General features: G+C 35.4%; 1 protein-coding gene across 3 annotated transcripts; it reads right to left on the bottom strand.

Annotated features, from left to right (window-relative positions):
- Window positions 1-3218: 3218 nt before the first annotated feature.
- Window positions 3219-17118, bottom strand: LOC122973718 (complement C1q-like protein 4). 3 transcript variants are annotated; one of them, XM_044341427.1, is made up of 3 exons: window positions 16304-16922; window positions 4659-4787; window positions 3219-3669 (listed from the first exon to the last, which is right to left on the bottom strand). In XM_044341427.1, the coding sequence occupies exons 1-3, from the start codon at window positions 16386-16388 to the stop codon at window positions 3392-3394; spliced, it is 492 nt and encodes a 163-aa protein (XP_044197362.1). In that variant the 5' UTR covers window positions 16389-16922; the 3' UTR covers window positions 3219-3391. The 3 variants fall into 3 exon arrangements, with proteins under 3 accessions (XP_044197362.1, XP_044197361.1, XP_044197364.1); XM_044341426.1 differs by lacking the exon at window positions 16304-16922 and adding an exon at window positions 4933-5134; XM_044341429.1 differs by lacking the exons at window positions 3219-3669; window positions 4659-4787 and adding exons at window positions 14758-15042; window positions 16033-16158 and having other exon boundaries at window positions 16304-17118.
- Between the last annotated feature and the right edge of the window lie 4967 nt (window positions 17119-22085).

The following is a 22085-nucleotide window of genomic DNA, read 5'->3' as shown; positions in this document are numbered from 1 at the left end:
TTGGTTTATGACCAAATACATGCAAAACTAAATCCATCAGCCACTACAGCACAGTACTTGATTTTTAGTGCTATTTATTAAGTAGTTCTTTCAATGTAACAATCTTTTCTAATGCCAAAGTCCCTCTTTTTGTTACTATACTTCCACAGCAGCCCAACAGGGAAACACTGTCTGCTAAAAAGACTTTAAATGTGGCAGATATCCACTTGATATGACTTGACTCAGACTGCTGAAGCCTCATATAAGCTTCAGATAAACTTTTAAACACATTTTTGCACAAAATGACTGTGTGGATACACTGTAGATTTTGGCCCCCATCACTTTCATTGAAAACACATTCGGAAAGGATCTTTTAATAACCAGTATGAACAAGAGGAATGATTACAGTGAGGAAAACCTCTTTCAGTTTTCATTTGGACACCTGACTGTTGTTTTTAGAAAGACTTGAAAAATTGTGAAACTATTCTTTGACATTTTCCTCAAAGCACCACTGTGCCAAAGGAAAGCCTCACAGATGCTTGCATGGCTGTAGACTCTTGACTTATGTCGTTATTTGACATTCAACACAACTATTGCTCAATCAATCATCAATCAATGAGTAAACAAGTTGGTGCAACCCCACACCATTGAGAAATTTATTCAAAAATCTTATCAACCACAAACACATTTTCCCATCACCACTGATCCCCTGTGTTGTTTGGCAATATTGTTTAATATTTTAATTACTGGGTTATTATTAGTGATGCACTAACATGTAACCAGCAGTTTAATGTTGCAGCTGGTGGTTTATAGTTTGATGGGTACATACAACAACAAATCCTATTTCATAAGTTGATTATATATTAGTATTACCTTTGAATTCAAGTAAGAAATATTTTCCTCTGAGATGCAGTGGAAGTGTGAATTGCAATAAAATGGAAATAGCCTAATCAGTTAAAGTACAAGTGCTTCCAAAATGTACTTGAGTCAATTCTTACAGTAATTATTTTCTACCACTGGGCGGCAGGCTGAAAGCAGTGTAGAAAATTCGATTTTCCTCAGAAATAGAGGGATATTTTTGTAAGCTGTTTTACTTAATATTATTGAATATTTACTTTCATTTACTGGGTATGTTTTTATTTTAGGCCAATGTATGTAGAGTATAGACTATACTGTCTATTTCTTCTCTCTTTTTTTGACTGTAAGCACTAAAAGTGACTTTGGAATGAATCATGATCTCATCTTATCATATTTCATCTTATCTTATCATATACAGTAGTAGTAGTACGTCTTGTAAAAGTAAAAGCAGCTGTATCAGTAGTGATAGTAGCAGTAACAGCATTGTAGACGTTGTAGAAGAAATGTTTCTTCTTCTTCTTTATTATATATACTGTACATATTTTCAGGAGAAATTCAAATAAATTTAAAATCAAATATTACTTTTTTGGAGACGAAAGTCAACGTTAGACCGTCTGATATAGTTATTTGGAACTGAACAGCAAATTTAATAAAATATGTGTACATTGTTTTAAGTGCAAGTCCATTACATACATGCATACTAATTTATGTTATTAGAATATAAAACATTCATTAACAAAATATTCTTTTTGTTTTACCAACCAATAACCAATAGTGCCAACTTTCAAGTTCCTTTTAAAGTTCTCACAGACACTCTTTTGTCTTAATGATGTTCTGTTAATTGTATGTCTTCATATTGTATTGTGGTATATGTCATAAAATCACATATGTCAACCTTCAATTTTATTTTTGTAATTTCCTGTGTGCTTTTTGGCTTGTATGATACTGTACTTAGACAGCTTTGCTTGTTTTTTGTCTTTGATGCTCTGTTGCATGCTTGATGTTCATTATCATTCATATTATTACCTGCAGTTTAATATTCACCATCACTAAATTAGGTCTAAAACATTGTCTATGTTATTAATTGTTCATTTTACACCTAAGACAATTTGCTGGTGATTTTTTGTCACATTCTTATCCTCGCAAATACAAATTCTTTCTCAATATGTATGTTATAAACCAAAAGTGGTATTTTATGATTAGTTCTAGGATATTTATTAATATCAAGGGACATTTCCATTTGTTTTATTTTCATACACAATTGCATGTTTTCATGTGTTGTACAAAACAAGTAAGGACATATTTCATATGATTAGGAAATTGACTCGCAACATTTTAATTCAGACTGAAATATCTCAATAACTATTTGATGGACTGCCATGAAACACACATTCATGGTGTCCAGATAATGATAAAGAATGAATGACTGTGGTGATCCCCTGACTTTTCCCATATAGTCCAACATTTCTGTATTCCACCTTCAGGTTCACATAAGAATATGGATGTTTCTTGTTTACCAGTTGAACTCTAATACAGAGGAAAAGAAGATTTTTGTAGAGAGACAAATCATTGAAACCACAACACTCTCTGCCTTTAAACTTGTGCTTTAATGACCTACAAGAGCTTTCTGAACTACATCAGCTCTAACATGAAGGAAAAATAATGAAGAAAACCACAGCTGGATACAAAATATTATGAATATTATCATAAATGATAATTAACATTATTGTTATTCATAATATTCACTTTCCTAAAATATATCATTACATAGCTCATTTACTAAACTAATCACTAAAACTAACAGGTAAAGCAGCAGAATAATTGTTGAAACTACATGCACATTTTTGGGTATTCACATCATTTTGGAAACCAATCACAGTACAGGACAACCCTCAAAATGATCTCTGAAAATAAAAATGTTAAATTGTCTCTCAATTAAATACTAGTACAGGAACAAATGGAGCATTTATGCTTTGGGATCTATTTTCAGAATCTCAATGGAGATAAAAAGATGTAAAAACAGATGTAAAGCCTTCCTGTCAGTATGTTGATCTGAGACGTGTGGATGAGTGTACAAACCATAAAATAAAATCTGAGATTATACTGACAAATGTTCAGTAACAGGAAACTGACAGTGATACCAGACAACAAGTTAGATTTATATATGATTGAACAATGCCATAGGTGCAATATATATGGATTATGTTGTGGTTCCATTTTAGCTGTTGAAATTAAGAAGAAAGTAACTACTGTTATTGTTTGGATGAAAACTCATGGAGTTACCAAAATGGCTTGATCTTCTGTGAATCATTAGATTTTTATACTTTTCGTCACTTTTTATGACATGAAGTTGAAAATGAAACAGTCAAGACTCATTGGACTAATGTTTCAATGATTTATTTTGGTTGAATATAGTAACATCTATCTGTTTAATCGAAATTTGAGTTTTATTGGTAGCACAGTAGATGCTTCATTGATCTCATGTTTTTGGATGTACAGTATATTCAGGCAGGAATAAACTGAAACACAAAAACCATTCTGGGGTCATTGATTCTCACATGTGACGGACCAGAAAGCCACTGAAGGTGGTTTGGCTTGATCCCCAAACATGAGTATTTGCACCCAGGCGCACAAAAACCTGATCACCTTCCTTCAACTGCAGGAATGCTGCATTTCCTCCATTATCAGCTGAGTCATTGCTTGATTTGTGATCAGTTGTCATGACAATGGTCTCGCAGTTCTTCATCAGGAACAGCTTTGATGGATGTTGTCCTCCAGCATGATAGAAGAAGGTAAAATAATAAAGACCTGCAACAGGTGCACTGAAGATACCTGCAGAAACAAAATGGGATTTTTCAATTATTAAAAGTTTTTGAAAAGCTCTGAAAGACCTAGGGTTAAAAAAAACTGAATCAGAAATTGAATTAACACTAAAATGCATACAAATCTTACCAAGTGTATAGAAGTACCATTTTTTATTTTTATTCTTCATTATTTTCAAGTCATATATTATTTATATTTTTATTGTAACATAGTAAATTATTATCACAATAGATCGTACCCAACACCTGTTTTTTGAGTTTAAATAACTTCAAATAAGATAAAATGACAATACCTGCATAAACACATGAAGACATAAATATTGTTAATACTGTAGAAACTTATAACATACTGATTATATGTTGGGTTTTCAAAGCTTTGTTTATCTTTAGGAAGATCTTGTTGCAATATCATTTGCAGAAAGTTCTGATCATGTCTCTCTTTAAAGCTGCATTAATTACTTTGTTTGGCTTCTGGCAGGCAGAAGAAATCTACAACAAGCTGAAAAACAAAAGCCTCCGATGTGAAGTGGTTATAGCCAAGAAGTGCCTATTACACATCCAGCATACATGGAGCAGTATTAACATGTATTTTGGGTTGGGTTTCTAGCTATCTGATGAGTGAAAGTCCAATATTAACTCTCTTTTTTAGCTCTGTAACTTTCTAGATGCTCTTTGTTTACCAGCTAGCCAGTAGCCACTACCCTTTTTTCTCTGCAGTTTAATGCAGATGTAAGCAGTGATAAGACTAACAATAAATCTCTATCACTATGACTGTCCGCTTTCACCTTACATGAAGTTCAAATATTCATTGTTGATGTAAAAAATATTAATTACTCAAGTTTTTTGTTTCAGTATATAGTTGAGTTGTATTAGTCTAGAATTGCACTGGTTATTAGTAAATCCAAAGCTTCAGAAACTGTGAAAAGCCATGAAACTAACCAAATCAAACCAAACAATCAAATAGATGATTATGATTGGGGCATTATATAATGATCTTACCTGAGCAGCTATTGTAGGCATCACCAATGTTTGTAATCACCTTGTTGTAAACCAGAGTTCTGTCCATGTTGAAGGGTCCATGGGCCCCACTGTATTCTGCCACAGCAGTGAATGCCACCATGATGCTCTCTATATAAAACAAAACATTCTCATTATCATATTTTGGAAATGTATTTCTTTTCTCTATCTTGTCTTGTGTATTTTATCAAAATACAAACATTGCTTAAAGAGAAAATTAATCATTAAAATCTTTAATGAGAAAGATTCTTTCTACCTTTTCTCTTCAGTCCCTCAATCTGGATTTGGCTGTCCTTCAGCTGGGCTTCCCTGGCTTCCAGGTATTCTTTGAAGGCATCCATCTCCGTCGGTTGATCACTTGTGTTTGGATAGCTGGCGGACTGATTTTCTTTGCTCTGTCTCCAAAGCTGTGACTTGTAAGGTCACTGTGGATGCTTTTATATTCTTCAGTCGACGATAATGTGTTGTCATGTGCCTCCCTTATGCAATTATAAAGTATCTGTGGTGGTGCTCTGTTCCTGGCTGATTTCTGAATAATTTCCTCAGGAAAACGTGGGCTGGAACCAAGTTGTTAACTGGTTTGCAAAAGATTTACCAAGTATTGAGCAAAACAGAAGCAGGAATTGAGCCTCCTTTACCCAATTATAAAGATCGCCAGGGGACAACCTCACAGGTGCTTTCATGGCTTTTAGACTCTTGACTTGTGTCGTTTGACATTCAACACAGCTATTGCTCAATCAATCTTCCGCAACTGCGTAAACAAATTGGAGTGGGGTTGTTTATTTCTATAACTTTTGAATCGGCAAAGTAATACATATTTTCCTTTCAGATGCAGTGGGAGTACAAGTGCCTCAAAATTGTACTTAAATCAATTCTTACAGTAGTTACTTTCTACTGTTGGGCTGCAGAATTAAAGCATTTTCAGTTATTGCTGTTGCTTAATCAATCTCACTGATCACTTGTGTTGGAATAGCAGGCGGACTAATTTTCTTAATAATATTTCTTGATTTGCAGATTAAATAGTGAGACAAATATATATAATCATCTTATAAAATATGAGTTGTTCTTATAGAGCTACCCACGAACTATGAAGCTGCAACATTAAAATGCTGCTTACACATTACATGTAAGTACATTCACATATACAGTACATACATAAATATCTACACACACACCCACATATAAGACAGCGGAACTAAACCACAGTATGATACACAGAACAGATGTTACCAACATGAAGTGAAGAGCAAGTGATCATGAGTTGTTCTCCAAATTAAAAGAAAACATTTGTTGGTCCATGCACTCCAAAATGATCAGTACTCCCAGGAAATTGTGATTTTGCAATGGCAATTGTTAACGCAAATTCAAGAAATCTATGCAATATTTGTGAGAGCTTGCAATTTTGCTAAATTACCACAACTTTTCCGCATGAAATGGCCAAATCAACAGCCTGCTTGTGATTTGGACCAATTGTCGCATTTTGTGTTGTGGTAACTTATGTCATCACAGTGCATTCATGTAGAGGATGGACAAATACACTATACTTTTATGATAATGATTTTATTTTAATGGCATTATTGGATGATTTTATTGGGTACTAATGTTGAGGTGAAAGTTTATTTAATAAAGGCTTATAAATGGAACTCAAATACAGTATTTTCTTTTTATATAACTTTGAGCCTGTTGTTCTCATATTCAGAGAATAAATTAAAACATTAGCACTGAAATATAGGTGTTTCTGTGATATGCAGTATGCTTTTTATTTTTTATCAAAGGAAGTGATTACATATGACTCTTCATTTGTAGAAGTTTAATAAAAGTTGTATTATTTTCTTTTGCATGCAATTTTTCTCAATTCCCGCAATTTCACCACAATAAGAACACATAAAGCACTGCAAATTGTATTGCAATTTTTGAGAAAAAACGCTGCAAAATCAAACATTTTTGGCTACAACAATCACCAAAAAACTCCTGGAGAAATTCTGGAGGGACTGAATGACACACAGAAGCTTTTGCTGATCTGATGCCTCTATCAGCAGCTGTGAGAAAGCCGACATCATTTGTCTGTTCTCTCCATAATCCTTATGAATCGCTTCTAAAAACTGATTTCTTTTCGCACGTAGTGGGGGGCTTGTCAGACAGCTTCAGGAAGGAAGGGAGGCAACTTACCACTTATTCAGAAACTTGGGTTTGTTGCATTCCGTTGAAAAATGATAGGGTGTTCCATTGTACTCATTTGTTTTTTCTTTCTGATAAACACCTGTTTAACAAAGATGTGTGATCATCAAAGATTGTGCTGTCAGGAGGTGAGCTGCAGTAACCAACACTGGATGGACCGGTTGTTAAGAATCACTGATTTGACACATATTTTGTGCCCACAGTCAAAGAAAGAAGAAGAAAGAAATAGACAGTGCAGCCTATACTCTACATACATTGGCCAAAAATAAAAACATACATGGTAAATCAAAGTAAATATTAAACAATATTAAATAAAACAGCTTACAGAAATATATCTCTTCTTCCAAGGAAAATCAAGTTTTCGAGACTGCTTTCAGTCTGTTGCCCAGTGGTAGAAAGAAACTACTATAAGAATTGACTCAAGTACAAAACAACTCAAGCTCCCAAAACAAGTGATCAACCAACAGAGATGGATGCCTTGAAAAAAAACTGTAAGATGTGGAAGCCCAGCTGATACAAGATAGAATGAAACTTTTTCATTAAAGATTTTAATATAAAACGTGCTCACTTACACAAGATATGATGTAGAAAAGAAATAGGATGATGAGAATGTTTTCTTTTATATAGAGAGAACCAATGTGGCATTCACTGCCCTGGCAGAACACGGTGGGTCCCATGGACCCTTTAGTGAGGACACAACTCTGGTTTACAACAAGGTGATTACAAACATTGGTGATGCCTACAATAGCTGTACAGGAAATCAAATTACCATCATAGCTTGTCCATACACAGTTTTTTAAGTTTGGAGGTTTATTGATAACCAGTGCAATTCTAGACCAATAAAACTTAAATTGAAAAACAATGAATATTTTAACTTCATGTAAGGTGAAAGCAGTCAATCTTAGTGACAGATTTATTGCACAAGTTGGTTCAGTCTTATCACTGCTTACATCTGCTTTAACTGCAGAGAAAAATAAGTAGTGTCTACTGGCTAGCTGGTAAACAGAGAGCACCTAGAAAGTTAAAGAAAAAAACAATATTTTTCTAAGGTGTTGATGGAGACCAAACTGGAGCTGAAAAACAGAGTTAATGTTGGACTTTCATTCATCAGATAGCCAGAAACCCAACCAAGTCTTGCTGGTGTTGTCATTTTATCTTACTTGTAGTTGTTTAAACTTCTTAAGTTTTCAAAAAAACATAGGTGTTGGATAGGATCTACTGTAATAATAATTAACTTTGTTACAATAAATACATGAATAAAATATGACTTGAAAATGATCAATAATACAAATAGAAAATGGTACTTCTATACACTTGGTAAGATTTGTATGCATTTTAATGCTAATTTCATTTCTGATTCAGTTCTCTTTGGACCAGTTCTATGTTTTGTGTACTTTCAATTTGATCCAATCATTAAGGCAAAAAAATTTAACTCTATGTTTTTCAGAGTTTTTCAGAAATCTTTAACATTTGAAAAATCTCATTTTGTTTCAGCAGGTATCTTCAGTGCACCTTTTGTAGGTGTATTATTTTACCTTCTTCTATCATGCTGGAGGACAACATGCATCAAGGCTGTTCCTGATGAAGAACTGCGAGAGCATTGTCATGACGCATGATCACAAATCACGCTATGACACAGCTGACAATGGAGGAAATGCAGCATTCCTGCAGCTGAAGGAAGGTGATCAGGTTTTTGTGCGCCTGGTTGCAAATACTCATGTTTGGGGATCATGCCATACCAACTTCACCTTCTTCTATCATGCTGGAGGACAACATGCATCAAGGCTGTTCCTGATGAAGAACTGCGAGAGCATTGTCATGACGGCTGATGACCAAAGTTTCTCTGGGTTCGGCTATGACACAGCTGATTATGGAGGAAATGAAGTATTTCTGGAGCTGCAGAAAGGAGATCAGGTGTGTGTGTGCCTGGGTGCAAAAACTCATGTTTGGGCAGCTGAGAGACGTATCACCTTCAGTGGCTTTCTGGTCCGTCCCATGTGAGAATCGACGACTCAAGAATGGTTTTTGTGGTTCAGTTTATTCCTGTCTGAATATACAGTATGTCCAAAAACCTGAGATGAATGAAGCATCTACTGTGCTACCAATAAAACTCAAACTTCGATTAAACAGATAGATGTTACTATTTTCAACCAAAATAAATCATTCGAAACATTAGTCCAATGAGTCTTGACTGTTTCGTTTACAACTTCATGTCATAAACAATGACTAAAATATAAAAATCTAATGATTCACAGGGAATCAACCCTTTTATTTTGGATACTCCATGAGTTTTCATCCAAACAATAACAACAACAAAAAACAAATAAAATGTAAAGTTCCTTTCTTAATCTCAAAAGCTAAAATGGAGCAACAACATAATCCACATATATTTCACATATGGCATTGTTCAAATCCAATATAATCTCAGATTTTATTTTATGGTTTGTACACTCATCCACATGTCTCAGATCAACATACTGACAGGAAGGCTTTACATGTTTTACACTGTTTTACATCTTTTATCTCCATTGAGATTCTGAAAAAAAAGGTCCCAAAGCATAAATGCTCCATTTATTCCTGTACTATTATTTAATAAACCCAAGTGCAATTTTCTTATAATTCTGATGGATTCTCTGTAAGACTAATGATTGATAACAGTTGAACCAGCTCAACAAAGTCTTAATGTTTCCAGTGATGGTGTTTGATACAGTGATAACTATGACGGTCTACAGATTTTACAGGTCTGATAAGACATTGGAGTGCCCCATTAGCACCATATGATGATGTCAGAACAGGTTTGTCTGTAGATTCTGTAATCTTTGGCCTTCAAGCAGGTGAGGTGGATGTAGGTTTAAATGGACAGAACGAGCTACATCACACAGATATGAGGCAGCAACACCTGTAAATATAAACAGTCACCTGATAGTGACTGTTTAGATGTCTTAAAAGTCATAATTTCTGCTCCTGTTTGCCATCAAACATGTTTTATTCGGGACAATGGAGGTAGAAGAAATATTGACATGAATTATTACTGCTGTATTATTGCCAATACAATATATATATGACTGCAAGTTAAATATAAATTAGTTGATATGGCACAACAAGTCCAAATGTCATTTACTATAAAGATATTGATAAAGCAGCATTAAGTTAACCATTTCCACACTTTGTCCTCTTAAGTTCTTTGTCTGAATGCACTAAAAGCATTCAGTTGTCCATCTAGCTAATGTCAAAAGATTCTTTGATAAAGATGATAAGATTTAGGAATATTTTACCAAAATTGAAATACTGTAAGATGGGACTGTTACCACAGTTACCACTGTAGAAATACTGCAGAGCCTAATATTTATAACTGTATCTGCTCATGTATACAGACAGCTTTTCTCATAACATTTACTGGTGTGAGGAGACATTAAAACTTTTGGACACATCCAGTTCGCTGTAAAAACATGTAGGAAAACCTAAATCAAAATGAACAACAAAAAACAAAGACAAAATGTAGTTTCCATAGCTATCTCTCTCTTATGCTGATTCTCAAGGCAGTAACTACAAATAGACATATCACTGACAGTTTTTATGTGCGTTACAGCAGCTGTTGATCAGCCCAAACCTTAGGAAGCTGAACAGGCTTCTTGCCTACTACTCCTCTCGCACCGGGGCTCCAAGCTAACATTAGCCGAGAATGCAGGTAAAGGGTTTGGTGGAAAAACAGAGAAGAGAGAGGGAGGGGAGGAAGGAGAGTAGCTCGCTTTTGAGTCTCATGCTAGCACTAGCTTGGTTTCCAGAACTTGCATATTGTGGCTTTAAAAAAAAGAAGCAAATATTCTTCTATTGTAGAGGATGTAAGGGTGTAAGTATAATAGTACGATTCTAGATCATTATGAATTTATGTAGTTAAATCTACTATCTATTTAATCTTTTAGCATGCCTAGTGTAGCCTAATATATAGGCTACAGTATGTTATCCATTGCAATATGTATTCAGATTAAATGTACTGTATTCAAAGTGTTCATGGTTTAGTTTGAGATGGTACAATAATTATTACAATAACAACTGAAGATTAATAAATATCTTTTTACACCCATTACTGTCCTAACCAACTATAACAACAAGAGGGAGCTGCTCTTACATCAGACTTTCAGAGGGTGCAGAGAGCAGTGTTTAGTCACCAAAGAAAGGAAAAGAGACAATGTAAAAAGTTTTTTTTGTTTTGCATTTATTGTTCTGAAGATGTTCACAAACTCTACTTTCATTAAAAGTTGCTTGATCTGTGTTTTTGAGGGGTTTTTTTCAATCAGTTTTTTTTATATATTGATAGTTGAAGTACACGTTTATGGCACAAAATCATACAAAAGCGTTTCAAAGAGCTTTACAAAGTGATAGAGCAGTAGGTAGACATGTTTATCTTATTTGAGCCAAGATGATTATACTTTTGAATTTTCATATCAGCACATGCCTAACGACAGTGTCACAATCTAGGAGAACTGGTTTTACAAACATTACTATTACTGCACGAGTGTCTCTCCTCAGGATATAACCGTAATGTAAATGTGTGATGTCTGATCATCTACACAGTGAAGAGGAGAAAACCACTGAAGGTCGTGTGTGCATTATGGTTATCAAACACTCTGCCGTTCTCCCACAGTTCCAAGTGCACCTTATCGCCAGCAACCAGTTGCAGAACAGCATTATTACTGGTAGTGTCTGAGGTGTCAGCTCCACGGAAATCAAAGGTTGAAACCTGAAGGACGCAATTCTTCATTAAAATGGCCCCTGTGTTATGAGTGTTGTAGCCATAGGTCTTGGAGCTGAAGTAGTAGAGACCGTTCACTGGTGCTGTGAAGATCCCTGCAACAATGCAAAAACAAGCAGATTCAAGAAGTTTTACTCAAATTACAATAGCTTTGAGTTTTATTGTTCACATTTTTCTGAAAGGCAAGGGCAAACCTTAGTGTGTGGAGCCAAAGAATTGTATTTTTTCAGAACCAGAGTTAGCTAACAGGAGACTCATAATATTACCAATTAATTTTTGATTGAGAATAGTCGACAGAATATAAGCTTCAATGTTTTTCCTTTATTTATAATAAATATAATGTTACTTAGAGTTAGTTGGCCCAAACAATGGAATTTTGACTCAATCAATGAAACCATTGTGCAACTTAAAGCATCATTAATGAAGTTCAATATTCACTCTCCTTTTAGCTCTATTTTGGTTTTTACTAACTCTTGAGGCAAATATCTGTCTCTTTAGCTATTAGATGCTTAACTATGTTCCTCAGTCACTGTCACTTTGTCTGCCTGCCATTTGGTGCTGTGCAGGTAGGGTACAATCAGTTTATCAGAGCCTTTTGCTGAAAAAGCTGCCTGATTCTACTGGAAACAAGGTTTATGAGAGTTGCTTTTTGGGCCACAAAAACCAAAACAATGATCCAAAATAGACGAAACACAGAACCGGGAAGAACAAAACAGCGGATAATTATCTGTGGGCTCGTCAGTGAAACCGACAACTTTCACATTACACTTTGTTATTTGATCCACTGTTAACATCAAAATATTGATTAGTGCTGCTTTAAACACAAGAACACAGTAGAGACCTGAGTCAAACAGCATTAGCAAACACACACACACAAACACACATCATAGTCTACAGTACCTGTATCTTCATTGTAACAACAGCCAGTGTTCGAGAAGACCCTTTTGAAAACCAGGATCTTGTCTGTGCAGGGTCCTTTGTAAACCTCACCACAATTTGACAAAGAGGCGGAAAACGCGATCTTAGGAGCAGCTGTGGAACATTAAAACCCTCACAGACGAGAACACACACAGGTTGCAAATTTTACAATTCTTCAAACTTCCTCTAACACTACAACTCACATTCTCACTAATGGCTGTTATTTCTCCTCACTGGGCAAGACACTGAACCTCAAATTGTTCCCGATGGCTGTGCCAGCGTTCGTGAGAGTTGGTGTGAATGTGCATTAGATTAGATCCTGATGAGCAGGTTTGCACCTTGCATGGCAGCCTCTGCCATCAGTGTATGAATGTGTGTGTGAATTGGTGAATATTGACATGTATTGTAAAGCGTTTTGAGTGGTCGGAAGACTAGAAAGGCGCTATATAAATACAGCATTTTAATCATTTTTTCTTGCCTGTTACTGGCCCCTTGGATGCCTCAGAATAATAAGACTCTAGTCTGTCATGGGTATAAATGCCTCATCCACATCAAAACTAACACTGGAATCCATATTTATCACAGTTAACTTATTGATATTTTCTCTATAAAATCCAGTTTCTACATCATTTCCTCACACATTAAGTTACTGAGGACACCTAAAAGTTGCTCTTTAATAAATCTTCATTAAAATCTTTAATGACAAAGTTTCATTCTACTTTTTCTCTTCTATTCCTCAATCTGGATTTGGCAGTCCTTCAGCTGGGTTTCCATGGCTTCCAGGTATGCTTTGAAGGCATCCATCTCTGCTGGTTGATCACTTGTGTTGGAATAGCAGGCAGGCTAATTTTCTTTGCTCCGTCTCCAAAGCTATGACTTGTAAGGTCACTGTGGCTGCTTTTATATTGTTCAATCGATGATAATGTGTTGTCATGTGCCTCCTTTACCCAATTATATAGAACCTGTGGTGATGCTCTATCCCTGGCTGACACCATTGTTGTTATTTCATACACAATTGTGTGTTTTCTTGTGTTGCACAAAACAAGTAAGGAAATATGTCATATGATTAGGAAATTGACTCGCAAATTTTTATTCAGATTGAAACATCTCAATAACTATTTGATGGACTGCCATGAAACTCTGCAGAGACATTCATGGTGTCCAGATAATGATAAAGAATGAATGACTGTGGTGATCCCCTGACTTTTCCCTTATAGTCCAACATTTCAGTATTTCACCGTCAGGTTCACATAAGAATATGGATGTGTCTTGTTTCCTGGTTGGACTCTAATACAGAAGAAAAAAACACTACAAAAACACCACAACACTCTCTGCCTTTAAACTTGTGCTTTAATGACCTACAAGAGCTTTCTGAACTACATCAGCTCTACATGGAAGAAAAATAGTGAAGAAAACCACAGCTGGATACAAAATGTTATGAATATTACCATAAATGATGATGAACATTGTTGTTATTCATAATAATCAGCTTTCTAAAATATATAATTACATAGCTCATTTACTAAACTAATCACTAAAATTAACAGGTAAAACAGTAGAATAATTGTTGTAACTACAAGAGCTTTTTATGGGTCTTTACATCATTTTGGTTCAACTCCTACTGCAAATGTGTTGAATACAAAACCAATAACAGTACAGGACAACCCTCAAAATGAGCTCTAAAAGTGAAAATGTTAAATTGTCTCTCAATTAAATAATAATGTTGATCTGAGATGTGTGGATGAGTGTACAAACCATAAAATAAAATCTGAGATTATACTGACAAATGTTCAGTCACACTGACAGTGATACCAGACAACAAGTTAGATTTATATATGATTGAACAATGCCAAAGGTGCAATATATATGGATTATGTTGTGGTTCCATTTTAGCTGCTGAAATTAAGAAAGGAACTTTATATTTAACTCATTTGTTGTTATTGTTTGGATGAAAGCTCATGGAGTTACCAAAATGGCTTGATCTTCTGTGAATCATTAGATTTTTATACTTTTCGTCACTTTTTATGACATGAAGTTGAAAATGAAACAGTCAAGACTCATTGGACTAATGTTTCAATGATTTATTTTGGTTGAATATAGTAACATCTATCTGTTTAATTGAAATTTGAGTTTTATTGGTAGCACAGTAGATGCTTCATTGATCTCATGTTTTTGGATGTACAGTATATTCAGGCAGGAATAAACTGAAACACAAAAACCATTCTGGGGTCATTGATTCTCACATGGGACGGACCAGAAAGCCACTGAAGTTGGTATGGCATGATCCCCAAACATGAGTATTTGCAACCAGGCGCACAAAAACCTGATCACCTTCCTTCAGCTGCAGGAATGCTGCATTTCCTCCATTGTCAGCTGTGTCATAGCGTGATTTGTGATCATGCGTCATGACAATGGTCTCGCAGTTCTTCATCAGGAACAGCTTTGATGGATGTTCTCCTCCAGCATGATAGAAGAAGGTAAAATAATAAAGACCTGCAACAGGTGCACTGAAGATACCTGCAGAAACAAAATGGGATTTTTCAATTATTAAAAGTTTTTGAAAAGCTCTGAAAGACCTAGGGTTAAAAAAAACTGAATCAGAAATTGAATTAACACTAAAATGCATACAAATCTTACCAAGTGTATAGAAGTACCATTTTTTATTTTTATTCTTCATTATTTTCAAGTCATATATTATTTATATTTTTATTGTAACATAGTAAATTATTATCACAATAGATCGTACCCAACACCTGTTTTTTTGAGTTTAAATAACTTCAAATAAGATAAAATGACAATACCTGCATAAACACATGAAGACATAAATATTGTTAATACTGTAGAAACTTATAACATACTGATTATATGTTGGGTTTTCAAAGCTTTGTTTATCTTTAGGAAGATCTTGTTGCAATATCATTTGCAGAAAGTTCTGATCATGTCTCTCTTTAAAGCTGCATTAATTACTTTGTTTGGCTTCTGGCAGGCAGAAGAAATCTACAACAAGCTGAAAAACAAAAGCCTCCGATGTGAAGTGGTTATAGCCAAGAAGTGCCTATTACACATCCAGCATACATGGAGCAGTATTAACATGTATTTTGGGTTGGGTTTCTAGCTATCTGATGAGTGAAAGTCCAATATTAACTCTCTTTTTTAGCTCTGTAACTTTCTAGATGCTCTTTGTTTACCAGCTAGCCAGTAGCCACTACCCTTTTTTCTCTGCAGTTTAATGCAGATGTAAGCAGTGATAAGACTAACAATAAATCTCTATCACTATGACTGTCCGCTTTCACCTTACATGAAGTTCAAATATTCATTGTTGATGTAAAAAATATTAATTACTCAAGTTTTTTGTTTCAGTATATAGTTGAGTTGTATTAGTCTAGAATTGCACTGGTTATTAGTAAATCCAAAGCTTCAGAAACTGTGACAAGCCATGAAACTAACCAAAACAAACCAAACAATCACATAGATGATTATGATTGGGGCATTATATAATGATCTTACCTGAGCAGCTATTGTAGGCATCACCAATGTTTGTAATCACCTCGTTGTAAACCAGAGTTATGTCCATTTTGAAGGGTCCATGGGCCCCACCGTCTGCCACAGCTGTGAATGCCACCATGGTTCTCTCTATATAAAACAAATCATTCTCATTATCATATTTTGTAAATGTATTTCTTTTCTATGTCTTGTCTTGTGTATTTTATCAAAATACAAACATTGCTTAAAGAGAAAATTACTCATTAAAATCTTTAATGAGAAAGATTCTTTCTACCTTTTCTCTTCAGTTCCTCAATCTGGATTTGGCTGTCCTTCAGCTGGGCTGCCATGGCTTCCAGGTATTCTTTGAAGGCATCCATCTCCGTCGGTTGATCACTTGTGTTTGGACAGCTGGCGGACTGATTTTCTTTTACTCTGTGATTTGTAAGGTCACTGTGGATGCTTTTATATTCTTCAGTCGACGATAATGTGTTGTCACGTGCCCCCCTTATGCAATTATAAAGTATCTGTGGTGGTGCTCTGTTCCTGGCTGATTTCTGAATAATTTCCTCAGGAAAACGTGGGCTGGAACCAAGTTGTTAACTGGTTTGCAAAATATTTACCAAGTATTGAGCAAAACAGAAGCAGGAATTGAGCCTCCTTTACCCAATTATAAAGATCGCCAGGGGACAACCTCACAGGTGCTTTCATGGCTTTTAGACTCTTGACTTGCGTCGTTTGACATTCAACACAGCTATTGCTCAATCAATCTTCCGCAACTGCGTAAACAAATTGGAGTGGGGTTGTTTATTTCAATAACTTTTGAATCGGCAAAGTAATACATATTTTCCTCTGAGATGCAGTGGGAGTATAAAGTACAATAAAATGGAAATTGCCTAATCAGTTTAAGTACAAGTGCCGCAAAATTGTACTTAAATCAATTCTTACAGTAGTTACTTTCTACTGTTGGGCTGCAGAATTAAAGAATTTTCAGTTATTGCTGTTGCTTAATCAATCTCACTGATCACTTGTGTTGGAATAGCAGGCGGACTAATTTTCTTTGCTCCGTCTCCAAAGCTGTCATTTGTAAGGTCACTGTGGCTGCTTTCATATTGTTCGATCGATGATAATGTTTTGTCATGTGCCTCCTTTACCCAATTGTAAAGAATCTAAGAGGAATTCATTAACATTGACATCACAGCACCACTGTGCCAAAGGACAACTTCGCAGATGCTTGTATGGCTTTTAGACGCTTGACTTGTGTCATTGTTTGACATTCAACACAGCTATTGCTCAATCAATCCTCTGCAATTGCGTTGGGGTGGGGTTGTATATTTCTATAACTTTTGGGTCAGGAAATATTTTCCCCTGAAATGCATTGGAAGTATAAAGTATAATAAAATGGAAATTGCTTAATCAGTTAAAGTACAAGTGCCTCAAAATTGTACTTGAGTCAGTTATCACTGATCTTGTGCAATCAGCAGTAAAAATATTTCTAGATTTGCAGATTAAATAGTGAGACAAATATATATAATCATCTTATAAAATATGAGTTGTTCTTATAAAACTACCCACGAACTATAAAGCTGCAACATTAAAATGCTGCTTACACATTACATGTAAGTACATTCACATATATAGTACATACATAAATATCTACACACACACCCACATATAAGACAGCGGAACTAAACCACAGTATGATACACAGAACAGATGTTACCAACATGAAGTGAAGAGCAAGTGATCATGAGTTGTTCTCCAAATTAAAAGAAAACACTTGTTGGTCCATGCACTCCAAGATGACCAGTACTCCCAGGAAATTGTGATTTTGCAATGGCAATTGTTAACGCAAATTCAAGAAATCTATGCAATATTTGCGAGAGCTTGCAATTTTGCTAAATTACCACAACTTTTCCGCATGAAACGGCCAAATCAACAGTCTGCTTGTGATTTGGACCAATTGTCGTATTTTGTGTTGTGGTAATTTATGTCATCACAGTGCATTCATGTAGAAGATGTTTATTTAATAAAGGCTTATAAATGGAACTCAAATACAGTATTCTCTTTTTATATAACTTTGAGCCTGTTCTCATGTTCAGAGAGTAAATTAAAACATTAGCACTGAAATATAGGTGTTTCTGTGATATGCTGTATGCTTTTTATTTTTTTATCAAAGGAAGTGATTACATATGACTCTTCATTTGTAGAAGTTTAATAAAAGTTGTATTATTTTCCTTTGCATGCAATTTTTCTCAATTCCCGCAATGTCACCACAATAAGAACACATAAAGCACTACAAGTTGTATTGCAATTTTTGAGAAAAGCTGCTGCAAAATCAAACATTTTTGGCTATAACAATCACCAAAAAACTCCTGGAGAAACTCTGGAGGGACTGAATGACACACAGAAGCTTTTGCTGATCTGATGCCTCTATCAGCAGCTGTGAGAAAGCCGACATCATTTGTCTGTTCTCTCCATAATCCTTATGAATCGCTTCTAAAAACTGATGTCTTTTCGCACGTAGTGGGGGGCTTGTCAGACAGCTTCAGGAAGGAAGGGAGGCAACTTACCACTTATTCAGAAACTTGGGTTTGTTGCATTCCGTTGAAAAATGATAGGGTTCCATTGTACTCTTTATTTTTTTCTTTCTGATAAACACCTGTTTAACAAAGATGTGTGATCATCAAAGATTGTGCTGTCAGGAGGTGAGCTGCAGTAACCAACACTGGATGGACCGGTTGTTAAGAATCACTGATTTGACACACATTTTGTGCCCACAGTCAAAAAAAGAAGAAGAAAGAAAGACAGTGCAGCCTATACTCTACATACATTGGCCAAAAATAAAAACATACATGGTAAATCAAAGTAAATATTAAATAATATTAAATAAAACAGCTTACAGAAATATATCTCTACTTCCAAGGAAAATCAAGTTTTCTAGACTGCTTTCAGTCTGTTGCCCAGTGGTAGAAAGAAACTACTATAAGAATTGACTCAAGTACAATTTTGAAGCACTTGTACTTTAACTGATTAGGCTATTTCCATTTTATTGTAATTTACACTTTCACTGCATCTCAGATGAAAATATTTCTTACTTTGTTTTCAAACGTTATACAAATATATAATCAGCTTATGAAATAGCTGTTGAATAGCATTGTTTGTGTTAAACAATGAGGTGGGAGTTGCACCAACTTGTTTACTCAAGAAACAGAAGACTGGTTGAGCAATAGTTATGTTGAATGTCAAACAATGGTCAAGCCTGAGCTCTCCCAGAAGCCACAAAATTTTGGATTTGGGGGCTCTTGAAAAACTGGTAGTTGATTAGTCAGTTCATCGATTAGTCGATTGACAGAAAAATAGACGCCAGCTATTTTGCTAATTGATTAATCGTTTTTTTTTGTCATTTTCTCCTAAATTCTCTGGTTCCAGCCTCTCAAATGAATATAATACGAATGAATATTTTCTGGTTGATCTCCTGTGACTGTAAACTGAAAATCTTTGGATTGTGGACTGTTGGTCGGGACAAAACAAGACATTTAAGGATGTTATCTTGGGCTTTGGGAAACAGAAATCAACATTTTGTATAGACCAAACAACTAATTTGAGATAATCCACAATGAAAATAATCGTTAGTTGCAATCGTATATATTTGTAAAACTTTTGAATCTGTAAAGTAAGAAATATTTTTACTGTTGATTGCACAAGATCAGTGTGATCTTCTTAGCCAGTGAGGTGTGGCTAAGAAGATATCAACATAAATTTCTCAGGAAAGTATGGGAGTAATATCAGCTTTACCAGTTTGCAGTAGATTCACCAAGCGTTGAGCAATAGCTGTGTCAAAAGTCAAACAACCACACAAGTCAATAAATCAGAGTTCAAACTCTTACATAAAGAATAAGGCTGGCGATTTTCTATATTTTTCTTATTGTAGAAGTAAAAAACATCACAGTCAACCAAAAGACATGACAGAGCTGGGGTGCATGTAACCATGAAGTCAAAATCCAAAGCACAAAAAGGGATTTGCACATCCAAATCAATTAGATATTTTATTTTTATTTTGTTTAAATTGTCCAATACAAGCACAGGGACGTTTCACACTGAAGAAGGCATCTTGTGTGCCAACACCTTTTTGCGCACTGCTTTCTATTTTTCTTATCGTCAACAAACCTCAGGTGCAGAGCCAAACCAACAATGAACTCATCCTACTTACAAGTGTTGTTTGTGTATCCAAAGTCTGATATATCTTATTCCTCTTTGCTGTAGACCTCAGTTGTCCAAAAACAAAGGAACATGTCACCCAGTGTAACGGTGTGGCTCATTGATGTGTTCTACAAGGTCTACGGCATGGATGAATATGGTATATCAAGCTTTGGATAAAAAAACAATACTTGTAAGTAGGATCAATTCATTGTTGGTGTGTCCCCGCACATTAGATTTGTTGGCAATAAGAAAAAGATAGAAAACCACCAACCACGCTAGCAGCTCTGTGAGACTGTGCTTTAGCACAGTGGTGCTTTGAGCTGAATGCTAACATCAGCCTGCTAACTTGCTCACAATAACATTTTGCAGGTTTTGTGTTTATCTGGTTGACTATCTTAGTTTAGCGTGTTACCATGCTAATATTTGGTAATTAATGCTAAACACAAAATACTGCTGAAGCTGAAGGGATGTCAGGTATTTGCAGGTGCAGGTATTTGGTCATAAACCAAAGTATTGCACAAATTAAAATTTTGGCCTGATGACAGTTTCTCCAGCTTGACTCCAGACCGAAGACATGCACATTAGGTTAACTGGCAACTCTAAATTGCCTGTAGAATGTGAAGGTTTTGCTCAATACCCGGTAAATCTTCTGCAAACCAGCAAACAAGTTGATCCATCCATTTTCCACCGCTTATCCTGGACTGGGTCGCAGTGGCATCAGACTGAGTAAGGAAACCCAGACATCCTTCATCTCCTTCAAATACTGTTCTGTTGGCTCGTATCACGTGCATGCACCTTGTTTTTATGTGAGCAGGTTTTGAGAGTAATTAAACACCGTATGCAACCAGTAAACAAGTTGGTGCAAGCCCACGTTTCCCTGAGAAAATTATTCAGAAATGTTATCAGCCAGGAACATATTTTCCAATTGCCACAGATTCTTTATATTTGGGTAAAGGAGGCATGTGACAACACATTATCGCCGATAGAACAACATAAAAGCTGCCACAGTGACCTTACAAGTCACAGCTTTGGAGACTGAGAAAAAGAAAATGAGTCCACCTGCTATCCCAAAACAAGTGATCAACCAACAGAGATGGATGCCTTGAAAAAAAAACTGTAAGATGTGGAAGCCCAGCTGATACAAGATAGAATGAAACTTTTTCATTAAAGATTTTAATATACAAAGTGCTCACTTACACAAGATATGATGTAGAAAAGAAATGCATTTACAAAATAGGATGATGAGAATGTTTCTTTTATATAGAGAGAACCAATGTGGCATTCACTGCCCTGGCAGAACACAGTGGGGCCCATGGACCCTTTAGTGAGGACACAACTGTGGTTTACAACAAGGCGATTACAAACATTGGTGATGCCTACAATAGCTGTACAGGAAATCACATTACTATCATGGCTTGTCCATACACAGTTTTTTAAGTTTGGGGGTTTATTGATAACCAGTGCAATTCTAGACCAAAAAAAACTTAAAATGAAAAACAATGAATATTTTAACTTAATGTAAAGTGAAAGCGGTCAATCTTAGTGACAGATTTATTGCACAAGTAGGTTCAGTCTTATCGCTGCTTACATCTGCATTAAACTGCAGAGAAAAATAAGTAGTGTCTACTGACTAGCTGGTAAACAGAGAGCACCTAGAAAGTTAAAGAAAAAAACAATATTTTCCTAAGGTGTTGATGGAGACCAAACCAGAGCTGAAAAACAGAGTTAATGTTGGACTTTCATTCATCAGATAGCCAGAAACCCAACCAAGTCTTGCTGGTGTTGTCATTTTATCTTACTTGTAGTTGTTTAAACTTCTTAAGTTTTCAAAAAAAACATAGGTGTTGGATAGGATCTACTGTAATAATAATTAA

The sequence above is a fragment of the Thunnus albacares genome, chromosome 22 (genome assembly GCF_914725855.1).
Source record: "Thunnus albacares chromosome 22, fThuAlb1.1, whole genome shotgun sequence".
Taxonomy (NCBI): Eukaryota; Metazoa; Chordata; class Actinopteri; order Scombriformes; family Scombridae; genus Thunnus; species Thunnus albacares.
The sequence above is the reverse complement of the archived record's forward strand: the minus strand, read 5'-3'. Positions and strand labels throughout refer to the sequence as shown.